Here is a 24,198-nt window from a genome sequence, read left to right as displayed (position 1 = left end):
ACGCCCTGTACCTTGGTTCACTGATCACACTCATGCTCTCAAGAGAGCATCTTGGAAAATGGAGCGCATGTGGAAGAATACAATATTAGAAGTATTTCCAGGTGCATGGAAGGATAGTGTCTGTAGCTACAGACAGGGACTAAAAGCAGCCAGGTCAGCATATGTTAGTAAACTCATAGAAAATAACAACAACTATCCTAGGTGTTTATTAATTTGTGTGGCTATATTGGTTAGGAATAAAGCCTCAACAGAACCAGATATTACGGTGCAGCACAAGAGTAATGACTTTATGAATTTCTTTACTGATAAAATGAAATGATCAAAAATAAAATTTTAAATATGCAATCATCTGTCATAGCACCTCAGAAAATAGTGTCTCATAATTTTCCTCATGTGTAACTTCAATCCTTCACTCTCATAGGTCATGAAGAGCTAACAAAACTTATCGAAACATCAAAAGCCACAACATGTTTGTTAGATCCAATACCAACTAAGCTCTTAAAAGAGGTATTTCCTTTAATTTCAGAACCTCTTCTTAATATAATTAACTCCTCGGTATCCTTAGGACATGTCCCAATAAATGTTTAAATGGCAGTTATCAAGCCGCTTATTAAGAAGCCACAACTTGATCCTGGAGAACTGGCTAATTATAGGCCGATTTCAAATCTCCCATTTATGTTGAAAATACTAGAAAAGTAGTATCCTCCAAAAATGTTAATTTGTACAGAGAAATAGTATATATGAACAATTTCAGTCAGGATTTAGGCCTCATCACAGTACAGAGACTACACTTATCAGAATTACAAATGACTTGCTCTTATCATCTGATCGTGGCTGTATTTCACTTCTAGTGCTTTTAGATCTTAGTGCTGCATTCGACACAATAGATCATGACATTCTCTTGAATAGGCTAGAGAATTATGTTGGCATTTGTGGAGTTGCATTAGCATGGTTTAGGTCCTATTTAGTAGAACACTACCACTTTGTCTATGTAAATGAGGAATTGTCAAACCAAACAAAAATAAAATATGGTGTGCCACAGGGATCAGTTTTAGGGCCTCTGCTTTTCTCCTTGTATATGCTTCCCCTAGAAGATATTATCAGGAATCGTGGAATAAGTTTCCACTGTTATGCCGACGATATCCAACTTTATAATTTTTTAAAACCTGATGAGATTTCACAATTCTCCAAAACCTGACGAGATTTCACAATTTGCCAAATAAGCAGAGTGTATCAATGAAGATAAAATTCTGTTATCTACGTACAAAGCTTTGAATGATCTAGCTCCGAGGTACTTAAGTGAACATCTACCATGCTGTATTCCATCACGTTCATTACGATCGCAAAATTCTGTCCTGTTAATAGTCCCTAGAATATCAAAATCCACAAAAGGAGTTAGATCCTTTTCATATTTGGCTCCTAAACTATGGAATAGTCTCCATAAAACTGTTCAAGACGCAGACACACTCACTCAGTTTAAGTCTAGACTAAAGACTCATCTATTTAGCCAGGCATACACCTAATTTACTGTATCCTCCAACTCACAATTAGCCTGCTTTAATTAGGTCTGCCGGAACCAGAAACAGTGATCATGATCTATAACTCTGCAAAAAATTGAATGACATCTATGCTAATATTATTTTATTTGTTTCCCTGTCTCAACCTCAGGATTCATATCCTGAGGTCACCAGAACTGTCTGGATCCAGCTCCATTACTGCTTCGTGTTGGACTCCACTGCTACATGTCACTGTGTGATGATTACTAATAGCAGCCGGTGCCAGCCAAACATCACTTCAGTTTATTATGATGGACTTCAGAGGATGAACTGATAACAACTCCAACCATAAGACATGGGATACTTCATATGCCATTGCCTGAACCTTGGATTTAGGATAGACCTCACAGAAATTACCGGCCAGGTTGAACTGCGATGCACTTCACTGATCCCTGCATGTGTCACCTCGGTCTAATGATGGACTACACTCTTGAAATGGAATACATAGACTATCAATTAATTGCCAACAAAACCCTTCATCAGCCAACAAAAAAGGACAATTGCATCTATGTGAACTTCTGCAGTTAATCCAGGATGGACTTCAAAGACATCAGTCATTAATCTTACAGTTCATACAAAATCTTAGTTTAAACACTGGCCCTTAATACTTACTTAGTTTAATCATTTTAAACCATGACTTGCACTATACATATGTAATATTGACATTATATTCAAAATCTTAGTTTAAACACTGGCCCTTAATACTTACTTAGTTTAATCATTTTAAACCATGACTTGCACTATACATATGTAATATTGACATTATATTCATGATGTTAGCCAGAGGGGAACTGGCCCCCACAGTGGATCTGGTTTCTCCCAAGGATATTTTTCTCCATTAACCAACATCTTATGGAGTTTTGTGTTCCTTGACACAGTCGCCTTCAGCTTGCTCACTCGGGTTATTATTTATTATTATTATTTAATTACTTATTTTTAAACACTATTAACAATTTAATCAAACTACACAATAATGACTCTAAGATATTATAGTTCCCCGTCTGTCACTCACTTCGATATTGTTTCGAAGAAGCGACACTAGGGGTCTCTCTTGAGAAAAGGCCAATGAGAAATTGCCAGACAGAATTTGCATGTCCGGCCCCCGGACATATGGGTATAAAGGGAGAGAAATGTGTCTGTCCATTAAAAATTTTTTTGGAGCCGAGCGGTTGTGTGATCAGTGAGCTGCATTCACGAGACTGTTCGCATCATCTCTACAGAGAGCGTATGCTGTTGAATCTACAGCGCATATCAGCGGCTTTCTCCTTCTCTACACAACAGTGCAGCTTTGCCCCTGGGTGCTTCGACAACACTTCTTAAAGAGATTATTTTCCCTAAAAAGAGTTTATTTCTCTAAAAGAGCAATACACAGCTGTCGTTGAATGTCATGATGCGTCTTTTTAAAGATGTCTTTCTGCCCCTGTGTAGTTCCTGGATGCGGTTAAATTTCTCTCCACTTCTGACGGTCATAAGAGCTGCCTTTGTGTGCCTGGGCTGTGATAACACGCAGGCAGTGTTTTATGAATGGTTCATGTTCTCAGTGCGAGGACATAGCATGGCAATGTTGCTGTCGCGGCTTTCTTTCCCCTGCGCTGTGCCTCCTTCCTACGTGATTGGGGCCGGCGCGGCTGGCGATGAAGGCGATTTGGGGCGTACAACGGACTCGGTTTCGCTGGGTAAATCCCCACGAACCACCCGCTCCCCAGCACACTCGTTTGTTTCCATTCGGGCTCGAGGTGAGAGCGGCTCGCCTCACGGCCAGTATGTTTACTCCGTCAGACACCGTGAGCTGGATGATTATTTTCACTTTCGCATCGGAGAGCGTCACAGCGGCATCTGATGCTGATGACTCGACTGGGCTGCCACCTCCGGGTCTGCTCGTCCAGTGTGAGCCTGACGCGCTGATGTCCGCTATGCTTGCCTGGACTGCCATGAGCGCGGGGCAGGACTAGAACCCTCCGTCCCCTCCCTCATCCCTCACAGCTAGACAATTGGTTTCCGGGTCAGGGCGCCGCTCACCTTGTTCAAGCCAGGCACGGCGGTTCCTCTAAAACATTTCCAGAGGCTCCTGGGGCATATGCCATCCTCCGCAGTGGTCGCACTGCTGGGGTTGATGCATATGAGACTGCTTCAGCACTGGCTCCAGACTTGAGTCCCAAGATGGGCATGGTGCCACGGCACGCACCGTGCGATTATCACCCCTGATTGCCACCAGATTCAAACCCTGGACAGACCTCTGTTTTCTATGGACAGGAGTCCCTTTACAGCAGGTGTCCCTATGTGTTCTGGTCACCACAGGGCAGCCTCAACAGCCAGCGGATGCGCTGTCGCTACAAGGTATGCTCAGCGGAGAGTGGATGCTTCACCCCCAGTTGGTCCAGCTGATTTGGGAATGGTTCGGCAAAGCACAGGAAGTCCTGTTTGTTTCCCAAGAGATGGAAGCTTCCCTCAGGACAGATGTGCTGGCACACAGCTGGCCCGGGGGCTGCGCAAGTACACATTTCCCCCACTGAGACTTCTTGCACGGGTGCTATGCAATGTCAGGGAAGACGACGAATGAGTCATTCTGGCGCCTCTAATGGCCCACTCGGACTTGGTTCTCGGATCTCGTGCTCCTAGCGACAGCCCCTCCCTGGTGAATTACCCTGAGGAAGGACCTTCTTTCTCAGGGACGGGGCACACTCTGGCATCCGCGCCCAGACCTCTGGAAACTCCATGTCTGGACCCTGGATGGAATGCAGAAGATCTAATTGGCCTACCACCTGCCGTAGTAGACATGATCAACCAAGCCAGAGTTCCCACTACCAGGCAACTTTACACCCCAAAGTGGTGCTTGTTTGAAAACTGGTGTTCTTCCCGGTCTGAATGCAGTGCGCAGTTCGGTCAGTGCTTTCATCCCTGCAAGAGAGGTTGGAGGGGGGGCTGTCCCCCTCCACCTTGAAGGTGTATGTAGCCACTACCGCGTCCCACCACGACGCAGTGGACGGCAAGTCCTTGGGTAAGCACGACTTGATTATCAGGTTCCTTAGAGGTGCTGGAGGTTGAATCTTCCCTGGCCAAGTCTGTTCCCCTCCTGGGATCTCTCAGTGGTCCTCTTGGGCCTTCAGAGACCCCCCTTCTCAGTTGAGCTCGAGGCCCTCTCCTTGAAGACGCCCTTCCTGATCGCGCTCACCTCCATCAATAGGGTTGGGAACCTGCAAGCGTACTCTGTCAGCGACACCTGCCTGGAGTTCGGTCAATCATGGCATGATTAAATATGGACACCTTTTTCAAATCAAATCAAATCAAATCAAATCACTTTATTTTCACACTACTATGTACACAAGTAAAACAATAGGTGAAAGTCTTGTGTGCAGTTCCGAGCAACATAGCAGTCATGACATTGACGAGACATATACCAATTTACAGTAAACAACATATTTACACAACACAATTTACATATCAAATGTAAATATACTTACACAATACTAATATACAATGTACAGTAAACAATACACACAATATAGAATACACATACAATAAAAAAAATAAATAAGAGTATATGAAAATATATATGCAGTAGTAGGCTGAGAACACAGCCCTGCGGGGCTCCATTGTTGAGGGTCAGTGATGAGATGTTGTTGCCCATTCTAACCACCTGACGTCTGCCTGACAGGAAGTCCAAGATCCAGCTGCACAGCAAGCTGTTTAAGCCCAGAGCCCAGAGTTTCTCATCAAGCTTGGAGGGCACTATGGTGTTGAATGCTGAGCTTTAGTCTACAAACAGCATTCTCACATATGTGTTCCTTTTTTCCTGATGGGAGAGAGCAGTGAGTATTGTAGATGCAATGGCATCATCAGTGGTTGTTGCGGTAGGCAAACTGCAATGGTTCAAAGAGGTGGGCAGCACAGAGCAGATGTGATCTCTGATTAACCTCTCAAAGCATTTGCTAATGATGGGGGTCAGAGCAACAGGACGCCAGTCATTTAGGCAAGTGATTTTGGCTTGCTTTGGTACAGGCACAATGGTTGACGTTTTGAAGCATGTGGGGACTACAGACAGGGAGAGGGACAGGTTGAAAATGTCCGTAAAAATACCAGCCAGTTGGTTTGCGCACGCTCTGATGATGCGTCCAGAATGCCGTCTGGACACGCGGCTTTACGGATGTTCACCCGTTGGAAGGATAGGGTTACATCTGCAACAGAGACGGAGAGTAAACCAACCTCTGTAGCGTCGGCCGCGAGTGCTCTCTCCACGAAGGCGTTGTTGTTGTCCTCGAAACGAGCATAATATGTGTTAAGCTCATCCACGAGAGAGGCAGCGGTGTTCACGGTGGAGTTTTTATTCCCTTTGTAGTCCGTGATGATGTTAATTCCCTGCCACATACTTCTAGAGTCAGTGGTGTTGAACTGTCCTTCAATTTTTTGCCTGTACTGGTGTTTGGCAGCACTGATGAAGTTTACACTCCTCCACATTCCCGGAATTAAAAGTGGAGGTCTGTGCATTAAGTGCCACGCGAACATCGCCGTTAACCCATGGTTTCTGGTTGGGGTAGATCCGTATTGTTTTGGTTGGCACAACATCCTCTACGCACTTCCTGATGAAACACGTTACGCTGTCAGCGTAAACCTTGATGTCGTCATCAGAGGCGGACCAGAACATTTCCCAGACTGCGTGATCAAAACAGTCTTGTAGCGCAGAGTCTGATTGGTCCGACCAGCACTGGATCGTTCTGAGGGTGGGTGCTTCCCGTTTCAGTTTCTGCCTGTAAGTGGGCAGAAGCAGAACGGAAGAGTGGTCTGATTTGCCAAATGGTGGGCGGGGGAGGGATTTGTAGCCATCCCGGAAAGGAGAATAGCAATGGTCCAAAACCCGGTCCCCTCGTGTGTTGAAGCTGATGTGTTGGCAGTGTTTTGGTGGGATTGTTTTAAAATTGGCTTTGTTAAAGTCCACGTCCCCCTGCTCACTTATACTCCCATACAGTTCCTTGAGTGCCCGGTCTGTGTCGGCTCATGGGGGGATGTACACAGCTGTGATAATGACCACTGTGAATTCCTCGGTAGCTAGAATGGTCGACACAGAAACATGAGATATTCCAGATCAGGAGAGCAGAAAGACTTGATAAAATGTACGTTCCTCTGATCACACCATGATTTGTTGATCATAAAACATATACCACCACCTCTCCTTTTCCTTGGGAGGTCTTTCGCTCTGTCCACTCGGTGCTCGGAGAACCCCGCGGGTTCAATGGCCGTGTCTGGAATCTCCGCAGACATCCAGGTTTCTGTAAGGCAGATAACGCAGCAATCCCTCATCAGACTGGGTAGCGGGGGTCGATTTGCACGACGTCTTACTCTGATGAGAGCGCAGTTCCTGCAGTGCCTTGGCATGGTGAACTTGCAGGAGGGCCATGACATACAAAGCGGAAACGGCCTGTGTGGCGGCACTGTAGGCTTTGAAGGTCAGTGACGACGTCATCCTACAGGCTTTGGAGGGGAGCACCGGGTGAGAGCGGATGAGCGAGGGGGTGGTTGCGGACAGTAAAAGGTTCCCTCCACAACCTCCTCAGCTCATCATGCACCTCCAGGAAGAAAGGAACCGGGGGGCATGGCTGTGAGGGGTGCCCAGACAATCACACAACTGCTCGGCTCCGAAGGAATAATCTGAATGGACAGACGCATTTCCCTCCATTTATACTCATATGTCCGGGTCGGGACATACAAATTCTGTCTGCCAATTTCTCATTGATTTTGATAATTGATAGTTATCTTTGATGATTGTTGATTTGAAGGATTAATAGGCTAATGTTGATTCTTATCAATGTTCTATTGAATTAATAATTGATAGTTATCTTTGATGATTGTTGATTTGAAGGATTAATAACTTAATGTTGAATCAATGTCTATTGATTTTAATAATTAATAGTTGTCTTTGATAATAATTAATATTCTATTTTTGTTAATTGATATTTATCTTTAATGACTGTTGATTTAAAGGATTAAAACGCTATTTTTGATTCTGATCAATGTTAAATTGATTTTAATAATTAATAATTATCTTTTGATAATTATTAATTATTGCTAATAACCAAACCTACTCCTGAATGAAGTTGCCAACATTAATGTTGTTAAAGCATCCTATGAGCCAGTATTGTCATAGTGTGTATGCATAAGAATCCAAAGTAATGTGACTCCAGCCAGGTCTCCTAAGCAACCAAATTGGCCCGGTTGCTAGGGAGGGTAGAGTCACATGGAGTAACCTCCTCATGGTCACGATTAAGTGGTTCTCATTCTCAATAGGGCATGTGGTAAGTTGTGCATGGATCGCAGAATTTAGCATGAGCCTCCACATGTTGTGAGACTCTGCGGTGTCTCCTAGCGAGCCACATGTTAAGATGTGCGGATTGACGTCTCAGAAGCCAGTTCCACTCTGGCTAACATCATGAATATAATGCCATGCAATATATTTGCATGAAAATTGGCCTGCATCATCTAGAGGCACTCACGACAAAAATTTATTCACAGAATTTTGATAAACCATACCGGAGGCTGTATCTCCGCAATGCTTTGAGGGATTAGGATGAAACTTGGTACGTGTCATCACCTTTAGGCCCTGAGGTTACCTTCAACTGTTACGAGAAATAACAAAAATTGTCTCTGTAGAAGTGCTACATACTGAGTCGTTTTCATTTGTCAGCCATTTTGGATGTCTGCCATTTATTATTTATTAAATGTTATTACTTATGTTATTAAGTAGGTTTTCAAAACATTTAAAAATGACAGATTGGAAGTGTGCTCGATCATGACATAATTGGTATTATTGTTTTCGACATGAAACACTGAATCTATCAAGACCATTCTCATGACAGTAAGCAAAAGGATTCAATAGCTATTAGCATTTTTAGAATTATTGACCACAAAGAGGTCCTGTCTCAGCGCAAGGTGCCAAAGGCACATACCGTGTTTCGTAACGATACACCATGTCATTCGTAGAATACAGCATTTTATGACTAAATTCAAAATGACCAACGGCCAAAATTTTTCATTTCTTTGGACTCGCTATACCCCACTGAATCTAAGAGACCAATTTGATGATTTTATGACAAACTGTTCAGATGTTATAAGCAAAAATGTGATTTTTTTCATATCTCGTGACCACTAGGTGGCACTGTTCCAAAACTGAGCAGGCAAAGACAAATAGTGAGCTTGAATGAATATGATAAAGCATTACAGAGAGACATCCATTTTGGCGTGCTCTGCATGAAATTCGTTGAAGTGCCATTCGAAAAAGGTATGGTTTATCAAAATTCTGTGAATAGCTTTTTGTCGTGAGTGCCTTTAGTTGATGCAGACCAATTGTCCTGCAAATTGGACAAATGACCTAGGACGAGTTTAAATAGTAGGTTTTCCAGAAAATGTTAAATAGTAGAAAACATTTTTAATGACGTCATCTGGTGCAATCAAATTATCTGGAGCCATGGAATCAGAATTTTGTTTCTAGGACTCACTGTTCAAAAGTTATTAACATAAATGTGAGTGCAAATTTGGGCAGTTTGTGGCACTAGAGGGTTCGAGGTAGAGACACCCAATTTGCTTTGTTAACAGTTCCCCTTCTGTCGCTCTCTCCACGTTGTGTCGGAGAAGCGACACTAGGGGTCTCACTTGAGCGCTGATATATGCCTCTGTTCTCCTCGCTTCAGAGGGCCACAGGCGTTGTCTCGTGTGTTTGGGCAGCGATCACACCGAGGCTGCGTTTGTGGATGGTTCATGTTCTCACTGCCAGAACATGACAACGTTCCGGTCGCGGCTTGGTTTCAACCGAAAGCAAGCCACTCCAGCCACCCCCCGCATTGCTCCTGCTTCCTACGGGATTGAGGACGATGCGGTTGGCGAGGAAGGCGATTTGGGGATGGCAGTAGGTGCATCTCCGCCGGGTACGCCCCCTCGGACCACCCGTCCCCGGCACGCTCGTTGATTCCCGTCCGTGCTCGAGGTAACAACGTCTCGCCTCACAGCCAGTCTGCCTATCCTCTCGAGACCGAAGTGGATGAGCTCACCGCTGCATCGGAGAGCGCGGTATCTGACACTGAGGACTCCCCTGGGCTGCCGCTTTTGGGCCTGCACACCCAGGCTGAGGCCGATGCGCAGATGACCGACATGCTTTCCCAGGCCGCCACTAGCGTGGGCTTGGATTGGAACCCTCCATCCTCCCCACAGCCATCACGGCTGGAAGACTGGTTCCTGGGGTCCGGTCGGCGCACACAGCCTCGCCCCCCTGGTCCCGTTTTTCCCCACATCTGGCCCTTGGACGGGATCCGGAAGATCTAGCCGGTCTACCATTGACTGTCGTAGATACTATCAACCAAGGCAGAGCCCCTTCTAGCAGGCATCTTTACGCCCTAAAGTGGCGCCTGTTCGCAAATTGGTGTTCTTCCCGGGCTGAAGACCCACAGAGGTGCGTAGTTAGGTCAGTGCTCATGTTCCTACAGGAAAGGCTGGAGGGGAGGCTGTCTCCCTCTACCCTCAAGGTGTATGTTGCCGCCATCCCGGCTCACCACAACACGATAGACGGCAAGTCTCTGGGTAAGCACGACTTAATTATCAGGTTCCTAAAAGGCGCCCGGAGGCTAACTCCCTCCCGGCCAAGCCTGTTCCCCTCCTGGGATCTCTCAGTGGTCCTCATGGGCCTCCGGAGGCCCCCATCGAGCCGCTAGATTCAGCTGGACTCAGGGCCCTTTCTCTCAAAACGGCCCTGCTGATCACGCTCGCCTCCATCAAGTGGGTCGGGGACCTGCAAGCATTCTCTGTCAGCGACACTTGCCTGGAGTTCGGTCCGGCAGACACATACGTGATCCTAAGACCGGGCTATGTGCCCAAGGTTCCTACCACACCCTTCAGAGATCAGGTAGTGAACCTGCAAGCACTGCCCCGGTAGGAGGCAAACCCAGCCCTTTCGTTGCTGTGTCCGGTATGTGCTTTGCATATCTATCTGGACCGTACACAGAGCTCTAGACGTTCTGAGCAGCTCTTTGTCTGCTTCGGGGGACAGCAGAAAGGGAAGGCTGTCTCCAAACAGAGGCTCGCCCACTGGGTTGTCATTGCCATTCATTGGCTTATCACACCCAGGCCGTGCCCCCCCCCTTGCAGGTTCGAGCGCACTCAACCAGAAGTGTTGTGTCCTTGTGGGCACTGGCCAGGGGCACCTCCCTAGCAGACATCTGTAGAGCGGCAGGGTGGGCAACACCTAACACTTTCGCGAGATTCTACAATCTCCGAGTTGAGTCAGTATCGTCCTGTGTTTTCTCAGGTCCGAGCCCGTAGAACGCGGTAACATGCTGACGAACTGGCCGGGTGAATCGCTTGCGCCTAGCGCCCTTTCCCTCAGCCGAGGTAAAATAGTGCGCCTTTGTTCCCAGGAGACCCCATCTCTCGGATCCCTGGTTGATTCCTCCCTAGCCCTCTTGGGTCCACAGTTCAGCAGAGGAACTCGCCGACCCAAGCCACTACTCACTACCCAAGGTACTCAATCTACCCTGTACTGGAATAGGTGCTCCACAGGTTAAGGCCTCCTGTTCGGACTCCCCCTGTGTGTAATTTCCGCGGTACTGTCCCCTCACGAGCGGACCGCAGTGTCTCCCTTAGGCAGTTCCAGCTGCCTCGGTCGCCGTGCTGTAGCTTTCCCCCCTCTACGAGGCTGGATCTACCACCGCGCCAACTTTCCCACATAGGACCTAAGCGGCCATGTGATGTATTCGCCACTTTTACCTCCCCTGCAGGGTAGGTGTGGTCTCCGCAGGGTCTTTTCCCCCTGAAAGAATACGTAGAACGGAGGTTACATACGTAACCTAGACGATTCGACTGTCCTCTATCTGAAAGCGGTTCTATGGGCTGCCTAGACCCAAGTGTGGAAGAAGCGGAAAAATAATAATAATATTAGGAAAACTAACGAAAACAATAGGGGTCTTCACCCCTTCGGGGCTTGACCCCAATAAGAACACTAATAAAAACTATATATATATATATAATGTGAACTATTAGGATAAAATTAGAAATTCTGAATATTATATTTAAAAGCCAAAATTAAAGTTTTGCTGCTTTTAGTTTATATCTATTATATGGTTTATAGGGGTTATAAGTGCAGACTTGTGTTTGAAACTGAATTAAAGTACAAAAGTTAATGTGTAATACAAGTTTGTGTCTGTTGTTGTATTTATGGGAGTCATTTTATACATTTGTAACTATTTTTCTGAAACTTTGAATTCAGAACAGAGATTTGGATTATTGTCTGTGAGTGCAGATTGCAATGTTCAACTTCAGATTTGTATTTGACAAGTTTTCACGTGGTGCTGTGGCTGTGCATTTCAACTATTGTTATCATCTTTGACAACAATTACAGAACACATTATGGATACTTAAAACAAACATCACACAAACCTAAAAATTCAGAATTTAGATTCATCTTTATTTAATGTCAAAGTGTGTTGTGAATGTGCAACATGAGCACTGTCTGTGACTGCTTGTGTCTTTCAGCATTTCTGTGAGTTATGATGAACGTGGTGGCAGAATGTCAGCAAAATGTTGTGTTAGATTTGACAGATTAGACCGCTCCAATAAATCTACGTATCTTAAAAATAATATAGAATAAAATTTGCCTTAAGGTTCAAAGTTAGCTAGGTTTGGGTACACTATTGCTAACAACACAGCTTGTTATAATCATAGATTAAATGAAAGTTCGACACAAAGTTATCATATACAGAAATATTCAAAGCTATAGTATTATTATAATTATATGAATACCTGTAATAAACATACCTGTAATAAAATGTTTATTGCAAACCAGTGAGTTGGAAATGATCTCTTCGGTCCAGTCAGTTCTCTGATGGAATCAGATAAAAGGAAAGCCCTTTTTTGTGTTTTTGCTATTGCAATTTTGACAGCCAACAGTGCAGCGCAGCACAACATTTCATTTAATTTTACCAAAGGGTTTAATGGTAACAACCAACTTTTTAAAGGACTGATGGGTCAGCTAACTACAGGATTGGTTTAGTGTTTGCAGCAGTCTTTTTCCACCACTTTCCTTTTTGATGTAGGTTGTGAAATATTAATATTTTAGAAGTATTAGTGAAAAAAAAGACAATGGGCAAGGCATCATTTCAACAGAATCTTGACAAAAGAAGGATGTTTTTGAGTTTGTTGTGGTGGTTCAAAGCAGCTTGCAAGTGCGAACTTTCAGAAAAACTACATACCGGCTGTTAAACATCTTATTACTGCCATTGGTCTATATCATGAGTGGGTGTGAACCTACTTTGTGGCCAACATTTTTTTCTGGTCAGTTTTTCGAGGTTGTGCCATATTGAGAATATAGTCTGGGCAGGGCCATGGGGGCAGGGCCATGGCGAGATCGAACACGGGCACCTTGCCATAGATGGGGGGTTCCCGCCTTGATAGCGATCACTGAGGGACTGCAAATACACACAATAAACTTTCTGTCATTGTATTTATGTGAATGTAATTTTACACATTTGTGAATAATTTGTCTGCAACTTTGAATTCGGAACACAGGTCTTTGATTATTGTCTGTTAGTCAGATTTCAACATTAAACTTTTAAAGTTTTCACATTGTTGCTACATTTGTACCTTCATACGTGGGTGGTGTTTAAATGTTCACAAACAGTATACAGTTGTGAATGTGGAGCCTTTAAATTGTACAAAAGCGACTCTTTAAGCAATAGTTAGTACTACAATACTTACTGTATAAGCCCTTCAAGGAACAAACACAAGGGTTGGTGAGGCTGTAATGATACAAAAGCATTTCATTCATACACTCTGAATAGTGTCTGCTATTCTCCATCTGTCCATCACATAGTGTTTGATCCTGTCTAACTTCTCGTTTCTCTTCTAGAAAAGGAAGTCCAGTTCCAACACCCAGCTGATGGTGAGTGTTTGGAGAATCTGCCTCAAGGAAAGTCATTGCAAATAGCCCAAAGCCTTAAAGGCAACCCAATGAGCAAACGATGGCTGTCATGGAGCTGGACTTTCTTTTTACTGTTGTTTATGTAACATCTCACCTGTAAAGTTGGTCAAATCAGATGTGTTTATGTTATATACTCCATTTACTCAATTAAGAAATTACTTGTATTAGAACATGATTTTTCTGCAAAGCTGCTTTGAAAGGATGTGTATTGTGAGAAGCACTGTTCAAATTAAAATGACTTGACTCACTGTCTTAATGGGATTATTGCAGGAGCAGTGTCAGCTCAGCACCCCCCCACCTCTGATCTCCACTAACTCTTTCTTTCTTAAGGACACAGAAGAGTCATAGAGAGCAGAAGCCACCTCATGAATTGTGATATTAGCCTTTAAAATTAACCATTAAACCCTAAATGTGACTATTTGTCATTTATAGGAATCATCCGAGAGCACCAACACCACCATTGAGGATGAGGATACAAGAGGTACCTGCACACCTTCCTATTTACAGTGCCTTGAAAAGTATTCAGTTCTCATTGGATATGTTGTGTTACAGCCTGGATGTAAATTAAATTTATTTGGGATTTTTTGCAATTATTTTCATGCAGTATGTCAAACACTATAAGGGTGCAGCCATTTGCCATTTTCAGTAGTAATAGTTACTTTCAGCAGTTGGTAATAAAGTGACTATAATTTAGCCAGGCAAAGTGTTTTGTGAATTAGGAACATTCTAAAATAAGCCTGATTTACATAGAAAGGAGACATACTTGCACTTACAAGAATTACATTGACTAAGTGCTATTTACAGGTAAGTGTCTGTTTAAGTTGTCTTGCAGGTGGTTAGTAAATAGGCAGTGGGTTTTAATGCTAAATTCTAGTGCATGAAATATTGTTCAACGAATTTGCCTTCAAATAAACCAGTCAATACCTTGACTTTGAATTCATTGATAATCTGTTGCAAGAAAATTGCTGCTCACCAACTGTTCATATACAACCGTGCACATCTTAATTGCACGTGAAATTATATAAATGATATGCACATGGATTGTACTGAAGTGGGATCCACCATCATTTGAACCCTGAGCAGAAAAAACACTGTAAAAAAATCTCTGTCTGTTTTACAGTGAGGAAACAGGAGATCATCAAAGTTACTGAGCAGCTCATTGAAGCCATCAGCAATGGAGATTTTGAGAATTACACGTGAGTTTGGAGACCATTTGATATATATTCAATGAGCTTTGTGCCTTGATGTGAGGTAGTAGTACCCACAACAGGGGAAATAAATTTGACTTTTAAAGAAAACAACAAAAAATTTAAATCAAAGCATCTTTCCACTCAGCAGTCCTTAAAGTATACTATTTGAGGCATTGAGATAAACATGCTCTGACTACTTATGGAACATCTTAAAGGTAAATTCAGTAATGTTTTGTTCCCCGTCTGTCAGTCACTTGATGTTGTGTTGAATTAAGCGACACTAATACGTCTCTCAGGGACAGGGCACACTTTGGCATCTGCGCCCTGACCTCTGGACCTCCACATTACCTCTGAACTTGAGAAAATGCCAATGAGAAATTGGCAGACAGAATTTGCATGTCCCTCCCCCGGACATATGGGTATAAAAGGAGGGAATCTTGCATCTGTTCATTCAGATTCTTCTTCGGAGCCGAGCGGTTGTGCGATCAGCGAGCTGAGATCACTTCTGTTCCACTCACCTCTGTAGAGCATTTGCTGTTGGATCTACGGCGCATATCAGCGGCTTTCTCCTTCTCTGAACAGCTGTGAAGCTTTGCCCCTCGGTGCTTTGACAGCGCTTCTAAAAGAGAGAATTTTCCCTAAAAGAGTTTATTTCTCTAAAAGAGCACACACAGCTGGCGTTGAACATCCTTTTTTTAGGACGTGTCTTTTTAAAGATGCCCTTCCGCCCCTGTATAGTTCCTGTATAAGGTCCATTTCTCTCCGCTCCTGACGGTCACAGACGCTGCCTTGTGTGTCTGGGCCAAGATCACACTGAGGTGGTATTTGTGGATGGTTCATGTTCTCACTGCGAGAATTTAACCATGGCAACGTTGCGGTCGCGGCTATCCTTCCTAAAAAGTAATGCCACTCCAGAAACCCCCCGCATCGCTTCTTTTTCCCACAGGATTGAGGAAGAGAGCGGCTCACCTCACGGCCAGTCTGTTTACTCCCTCGAGCCCGCTGAGCTGGATGACGAATTTGCCACTGCATCGGAGAGCGTCCCAGCGTCTGACATGGAAGATGTACTGGATTTTCACCTTCGGGTCAGCACGCCTAGTTTGAGGCTAATGCCCAGATGGCCGACATGCATGTGGGGTTGGTCTGGAACCCTCCATCCTCCCTGCAGCCCTCATGACTAGACGACTGGTTCCGCGGGTCCGGGCGCCATTCACAGCTACACCTCCCCCAGGTCCATTTTTTCATGGAGGTGCATGATGAGCTGATGAGGGCGTGGAGGGCACCTTTCACTGCCCGCAACGAGGAAGTGCACGCCCCAGTCTATGGTACGTCTTCAAGGACCTCGCCTCTGGACCCACAACTGCTGTCCCCCGCCACCCGGTTATGATGAGTCTAGAAGATGCCTAAACGGGACCTCTTCCTCAGTCACTAACCTGCCCCCTGTCGAGTGCGCGGAGCAAAGTAAGTGCTTCGAGCCTTCTCTCAGCACCAAAGCCTCGGGATGCCCTTTTGCCTCCTGACGCGACACTACCTGCTCCACCCGCTGCGAAGCCTCTGCAGGTACTTCAAAAATGATCGTCCCCCTAGTGCCCCTTGCACAGATCTAGGACACATGGCTTTTACTTCCTAATCCCTCGAGCTGGCTGGCCAGGACCATCCGACTCGGCTACCTGATTCAGTTAGCCAGGCCCCCTTCCCCTTTTGGCTGTGTCCGCTTTACCTCGGTGCACGGCGAAGATGCCAACACCCTACGTGTGGAGATCGCGACCCTTTTACTCAAAGATGCAATAGATCCTGTCCCTCCAGCCGAGATGAAGGAGGGTTTCTACAGCCCTTACTTCATCGTACCCAAGAACGGCGTTGGCTTACGACCGATCCTGGACTTGCGAGTTTTCAACCGGGCCTTGCGCAAACTACCATTCAAGATGCTCATACAAAGACACATTCTATCATGCGTCCGGTATCAAGATGGTTTGCAGCGGTAGACCTGAATGATGCGTACTTCCACATCTCTATCTTGCCTCGAAACTGACCCTTCCTACAGTTCACATTCGACGACCAGGCATATCAGTACAAGGTCCTCCGCTTCAGCATGTCCCTGTCCCCTCACGTCTTTACGAAGGTCGCGGAGGCAGCCCTTGCCCCGCTAAGGGAAGTTGGCATCCGCATACTCAACTACCTTGATGACTGGCTCATCCTAGCCCACTCTCAAGAATCACTGTGCACCCACAAGGACCAGGTGCTCAGGCACTTCAGCCGTCTAGGGCTTCAGGTCAGCTGGAAAAAGAGCAAGCTCGCCCTGGTTCAGAGCATCTCTTTTTCTTTTCTCTGCATGGAGTTAGACTCAGATTCAATGACAGCGCACCTCACCAACGAGTGTGCGCAGTCAGTGCTGAAATGCAATGCCAGGCACAGCGGTTCCTCTAAAAAAATCCCAGAGGCTCCTGGGGCATATGGCATCCTCTGCGGCGGTCGCACCACTGGGGTTGATGCATATGAGACCGCTTCAGCACTGGCTTCAGACTCGAGTCCTGAGATGGGCATGGCGCCACGGCACATACTGTGTGTTCATCACCCCTGCCTGCCATCAGACTTTCAACCCCTGGACAGACCTCCGTTTTCTGCAACCTTGAAGGTTTATGTAGCCGCTATATCGGCTAACCATGATGCAGTGGAGTAAGTCCCTAGGGAAGCATGAAATTATCATAAGGTTCCTTAGAGGTGCCCGGAGGCTGAACCCTCCCAGGCCATGCCTGTTCCCCTCATGGGATCTCTCCGTGGTCTCTCCATGGTTCTTTCAGGCCTCCAGAGACCCCCCTTCAAGCCACTAGAATCAGTCGAGCTCTTAGCCCTCTCCTTGAAGACTTCCCTCCTGATCGCGCTCGCTTCCATCAAGAGGGTTGAGGACCTGCAAGCGTTCTCTGTCAGTGACACTTGCCTGGAGTTTGGTCTGGCAGACACCCATATCGTCCTAAGACCTCAACCGGGCTACGTGCCCAAGGTTCTGAGCAGCTATTTGTCTGCTTTTGGTGGAAATTCCTCCCTATCCTAAACCTTACCGATACGGTCATAAAAGCAAATGTGAGTTAAAAAATCATGCACTATAGTAAAAGTGTACAGATGTCATTAGATTGCATTGTGTGAGTAACAGAGCAAGAATAAGTGTTTATGAACTGATAATCTGCCTTTTTTCTAGTGTATTGTGTAAAAGTTAAATTTGTTTGATTTTGATTTCCTGGAACATTTTGCAATATGTACAATGTGCAACGTAAAACTCATTTTGCAAAAATGTTGTTCTAGTACCATGATTCTATGAGACCCAGTTTATATAGTTAATAATTTTTTAGTTACCAGTGCCATTGAAGAAATGCACTATTCACAGTCAGCAATGAGTAAGTTATTCAGTGCTTAAAAGTGGGATAACTGGGGTTGGCAAGATAAGGTAAGCAATATTCGACTGGTCATGTGATCTCAACATGTAGGTAACTACCAAACATCAGTTTATTCAAAATATTCAACAACAGATGAAAAATGTGTTTACATAAGACTTGAAATCATCATGTTATTCTCTGCTTCTGACTTCAAAACATAAACAGGCATGTGCACAACACTTATGCACATTAGAAAAGCCAGTAAAGGCGTGGTCACATTTACCTTTGCACAGTGAAATTCTGTGGGCAAAGAATGCGTGGAAGGATGTTGAGCACATGTGAAACTAGCAAAAAACGTATTGCCAAGCAGCCTCTTTTTTTAATGCTTCACTTAATACTTTGGGTGAGTTAAGTTAAAATAAAACTCACAGCTAAAATTATATGATTGTCCATTGTGAATAGTGTTGCTATGTCCGAACCAAGCAACTTCCTATTGGTCAGTGTGGTGAATTTGCCTTTCAGAGTTCACCAAACTTAACTCCAAGCGAAAGTCTATTGCATGGATTCCTATTGAGATTTTGTATTTTGCCTGAAGAATTTCGCAGTGCAAAGATAAATGTGACCACACATTAAGACCATCGGTAAAGGTGTTATTATTCTATGAGTAACTGGGTTTGTGGGCAAAAATCTACCTTAGTCAGTTTATTCTAAAGCTGTTACTGAACTTTCCCTTAGAAAGGAAAAAGTACTTACATGTCCACACGTTGACGGTTTATTAAGCATAAACGGTGTAAGAACGTGCATGTTTGCAAAATACTGTTCATAAATTTCTATCTGTCAGTCTGATAAGGATTTGAGTGCTTTCAGGTTTCAGTCATCTATAAGCAGTGATGTTTGTGTGCAGGAAGATGTGTGATCCCAGTGTTACAGCATTTGAGCCTGAAGCGCTGGGAAATCTGGTGGAGGGGCTGGACTTCCATCGCTTCTATTTTGAGAACTGTAAGAGAAACTTTCCTGTATATCAATAACAAGACAGATAAAATATATACATTCATTTTGTATTAATATTTTATTAATATTTAAATTACATCTGGATGCTATTTGTTTTCAATATTTTTATATTTTACAATATATTTTTGTCATATGTGTTGTCTCTCATATGTACCCCGTCTGTCTCTCACTTCGACGTTGTGTCGAAGAAGCGACACTAGGGGTCTCTCTTGAGCGCCGAATATGCCTCTGATCTATGAAAAAAGGCCAATAAGAAGTAGGCAGACAGTATTTGCATACCCCGCCCCCAAACATACGGGTATAAAAGCGGGAAAATACGTCGAGTTCATTCAGAAATTTTCTTCGGAGCCGATGGTCGTGCATGCAGTCAGCTGCGAGTCACACACCTGTTCCTGTTCCTCTTTTTTTTTTTTTAAAGGCCCCAGCTGGGGCCCCCCTTTCAGCGTACAACTGGGGGAAATACATAAAACTGATTGTATTAAATAATTTTTATATAATTTCTTAAAGCTCTTATTGCCAAGTACTTTCAGAATATTTAATGAAATAAACATTAAGGTAAAGATAAAAAAAAGCTATTTTTTTACAGGGTGTGCAAAAACTACAACTTCACTTACTTATATTTTGGAACCCAGTTGAATATTATGTATTATTGTTCAGGAAGCTTGTTATAATATGATACTGAATTATTATTATTATTATTAGTATTTTTTCATGCAGTAGTGATGTATTCTGTCATATTTACTTCACCTTCACCTGGAGCTTTTATTTTGATGGAGCAATGATAGTGTGCTGCAGTGTCAGTATGTATTTCACAGCTTACAATGTTCCTCCTTTCAAATCGGGTGAAATCACCTAAATTTCTGTGAGACTGTGTTGTTTTTTTAGGTTTGTATAATAACTTTAAGCTGCTTCAAATATTTGGAATTATGCAAATGGGTGAGCCAGCAGCGCTTATAGCCTTCACAGTGTATGTGATCCACTCCGAGACGGCTGAAAACAGCGTCACCCATTACCCCTTCCCATGTCATCAGTCTCAGCTTTCTGACCCGGGCTCCACACACTTGCGTGGTTTGCGTAGTGGTTAACAATGCTACTGGCTGAATGGCATTGTTAGGCAAGATGCAAAGCCGAGATTCTACTTGAGATCCATTCAAAACAGATATTTTCTTCTCCACAACCATAGGGGTCTTTACTTGCTGCTAAAAAGCATACTTCTTCCTGAAGTAAGCTCTTAAGATCAGCGACCCCTTTAGTCGTGACTATATTCACAATATGGCACAGCCTGGAGTGCCTTATTCCCTTATTGCTTTTGTCACCACATAATAAAAACATTGAAGAAACAAATGTTCATTATAATTTTATTTTTGGCAGTAAAATCATTAAATACCATCCTTCCCTCCAGAAAAATATAGTCCCTGGCAGTGAACAGTAAACAGAACATTGCTAGGCAACTAGAATAACTGTCAGCTATGGATCAAGTTGAGTCATTTTTATTTGTATAGATTAAGTTGTTGTTTACAAACAAACACTCCACCCTGCCACTTTCAGGCTCATTTGGTAGCCCAGAAAAGAGGTCAAGTCAAGTCAATATAGTGCCTTTCACAACACACATCGTTCCAAAGCAGCTTTACAGAAGATCAGGCATTAACAGACAATAAAACTGTAATGTCTATAATGTCGATGAATCATCATTGTGTAATTAGATAAAATACGATTGTTTATCGTGTTTAACAATAAGTAATTAAATATTAATTTTACCCCAGTGAGCAAGCTGAAAGCGACTGTGGCAAGGAACACAAAACTCCATAAGATGTTGATTAATGGAGAAAAATAACCTTGGGAGAAACCAGACTCACTGTGGGGGCCAGTTCCCCTCTGGCTAACATCATGAATATAATGTAAATATTACTTATGTATAGTTAAAGTCACGGTTCTGGTGACCTCAGGTTAGGAGTCCCAAGGTTGAGACAGGGAAACAAATAAAATAATATAAGCATAGATGCCATTAAATTTATTGCAGAGTTATAGATCATGATCACTGTTTCTGGTTCTGGCAGACCTAATTAAAGCAGCCTAATTTTGAGTTGAAGGATACAGTAAATTAGGTGTATGCCTGGCTAAATAGATGAGTCTTTAGACTAGACTTACACTGAGGGAGTGTGTCTGCATCTCAAACAGTGTTAGGGAGACTATTCCATAGTTTAGGAGCAAAATATGAAACGCATCTAGCACCTTTTGTGGATTTTGATATTCTTGGATCTATTAACAGCCTGAATTTTGTGATCGTAATGAATGTGATGGAATATAGTATGGTAGAAGGTCACTTAAAGACTGCGGAGCAAGACCATTCAAAGCTTTGTACATAGTGAACAGAATTTAAAAATGAATATGGAATTTAACAGGTAGTAGCCAATGTAACAATGATAAAAATGGGGCTAATATGATCATATTTCTTGGTTCTCGTTAGCAATCTGGCTGCTGCATTTTGAACCAGTTGGAGTTCATTTTTTGATCTTACTGGACATCCTCTCAGTAATGCATTACAATAATCTAGTCTTGAGGTCATGAACGCATTAATTAGTTTTTTGGTATCAGCAACAGAGAGCATATGTCTTAATTTAGCAATATTTCTTAGGTGGAAGAATGCTGTTCTACAAACATTGGTAATTTGATTTTCAAAGGACAGATTGGTATCAAATATAACACCTAAGTTCTTCGCTGTTGAAGATGATGTAACAGTTCATCCATCGAGAGTCAAATTATATTGTATTGGCTTATTTTTTTTGTTTTTTGGTCCAATAATTAGTGTCTCTGTTTTGTCAGAATTGAGTAGAACGAAATTTATGGCCATCCAATCTTTTATTTCATTGATACACTCTAATAATTTTGAGAATTGTGAAATCTCATCAGATTTTGCAGAAATACAAAGTTGTGTATCATCGGCATAGCAGTGGAAACTTATTCCACGATTCCTGATAATATCTCCCAGGTGAAGCATATACATGGAGAAAAGCAGAGGCCCTAAATCCTCATTTACATAGACAAAGTGGTAGCAGTCTGCTAAATATGACCTAAACCATGCTAATGCAACTCCACAAATGCCAACATAATTCTCTAGCCTATTCAAGAGAATGTCGTGATCTATCATGTCGAATGCAGCACTAAGACATAAAAGCACTAGAAGAGAAATGCAGCCGCGATTAGTTGATAAGAGCAAGTCATTTGTAACTCTGATAAGTGTATTCTCTGTACTGTGATGAGGCCTAAATACTGACTGAAATTCTTTGTATATACGACATGTCCTAAGCATAGCGAGGAGTTAATAATTTTAAGAAGAGGTTCTGAGATTACAGGGATACCTCTTTTAAGAGCTTAGTTGGTATAGGATCTAACAAACATGTTGTGGCTTTTGATGAAGTTTTGTTAGCTCTTCATGACCTATGACAGAGAAGGATTGAAGCTGCACGTGAGGAAACGTATTTGACATTGTTTTCTGAGGTGCTATGACAGATGGTTGCATAATTCCAATTTTATTTCTGATTATTTCAATTTTATCTGTAAAGAAATTCATGAAGTCATTACTCTTGTGCTGCGACGGAATATCTGGTTCTGTTGAGGCTTTATTCCTAATCAATTTAGCCACAGTACTGAATAAACATCTAGGATTGTTGTGGTTATTTTCTATGAGTTTACTAAAATATGCTGACCTGGCAGCTTTTAGTGCCTGTCTGTATCTACAGACACTATCCTTCCATGCACCACAAAATATTTCTAATTTTGTATTTTTCCACATGCGCTCCATTTTGATCATTGACATCATTCACACATCAGTGTGATCATTGTACCATGGTGCAGGGCTTATTTCTTTAATTTTCTTTAATCGAAGTGGGGCGACAATATAAAGAGTGCTAGAGAAGACTGCATTTATATTTTTTGTAATTTCATCAAGTTCTTCGGGCTTTGGGGTTTATTGAGTGTGTGAGATAGATCTGGAAGATTATTAGTGAAGCTATCTTTAGTGGTCGAAAGAATAGTTCTACCTGAACGATAGCGTGGTGTAGATTGAGTAACATTAGCTGATTGCAGCATACAAGAGACGAGGTAATGATCCGAGATGTCATCGCTCTGCTGCAGAATTTCTATATTATCAATATCAACTCCATATGACAGAATTAAATCTAGTGTATGATTATGGTGATGAGTTGGTCCTGATACATTTTGTCTGACTCCAAGAGAGTTGAGAATATCGATAAATGCTAATCCCAATGTATCATTTTCATTATCTATGTGAATGTTGAAGTCACCAACAATTAAGGCTCTATCTACAGTAACTACAAGATCTGATAAAAACTTAGCAAATTCACCAAGGAAATCAGAATAAGGCCCAAGTGATCTATACATTGTAGCAAGGACAAAAGAAAACAGAGATTTTTTTTTATATCTGACGGTCACATTAAGCATTATTAGTTCAAAAGACTTACATTTATATCCTGTCCTCTGAGTAACACCAAAAACTTCACTGTAAATTGTAGCACCTCCTCCTCGACCCTTCAGATGTGGCTCATGTTTATAACAATAACCTGGGGGAGTAGATTCATTTAAACTAATATATTCATCCGGTTTAAGCCAGGTTTCAGTCAAACAGAGCGCATCCAATCTATGATCTGTAATAATTTCATTAACAATTAGTGCTTTGGTAATGTTTAGTAGCCCTATTTTTATATGATGTGTAATTTTTAATTTAAGTTTGACCTTAATAAAATTTTTTCTAAATGATTTAGTGAGGGTATTGTGTTTGGTAGTTTGGGGAACAGACACAGTCTCTATGAGATGTCTAGGTGATACAGTCTCTATGTGTTTTTGTGACCTGTGTGATGTCTTAAGGCAACTAGCAGACGTTCAGATTAACCAGTTTGTCTGCTTCCTGACCTGGGCCCCAGTTAGTCAAATAATATCATTATTAAGACTATGAGGCAAATTACTATGAGGAGAGCGGCACCTTCCCTGGAGGGATGGAGTCTGTCTCTCTTTAGCAGGTCAGGTCTACACCAAAAACCCTTACATTTGTCTATAAATCCTATTTTATTCTTCAGACACCACTCAGACATCCAGCCATT

At 43.0% G+C, this 24,198-nt stretch overlaps 1 protein-coding gene across 4 annotated transcripts in view; it reads left to right on the top strand.

Annotated features, from left to right (window-relative positions):
* The window catches only part of camk2a (calcium/calmodulin-dependent protein kinase II alpha), a 234,142-nt gene that overhangs the window by 139,968 nt on the left and 69,976 nt on the right, over window positions 1-24,198 (top strand). For 3 of the 4 annotated variants that reach the window (XM_052103734.1, XM_052103733.1, XM_052103732.1), the window contains exons 14-17: window positions 13,438-13,470; window positions 13,942-13,990; window positions 14,630-14,705; window positions 18,975-19,069. In XM_052103734.1, the coding sequence (XP_051959694.1) occupies window positions 13,438-13,470; window positions 13,942-13,990; window positions 14,630-14,705; window positions 18,975-19,069 (253 nt within the window). The remainder of the gene's footprint in view (window positions 1-13,437; window positions 13,471-13,941; window positions 13,991-14,629; window positions 14,706-18,974; window positions 19,070-24,198) is intronic. The other variant, XM_052103735.1, reaches the window with a different exon arrangement.

This window comes from Xyrauchen texanus, chromosome 34, assembly GCF_025860055.1.
Source record: "Xyrauchen texanus isolate HMW12.3.18 chromosome 34, RBS_HiC_50CHRs, whole genome shotgun sequence".
NCBI lineage: Eukaryota > Metazoa > Chordata > Actinopteri > Cypriniformes > Catostomidae > Xyrauchen > Xyrauchen texanus.
The sequence above is the reverse complement of the archived record's forward strand: the minus strand, read 5'-3'. Positions and strand labels throughout refer to the sequence as shown.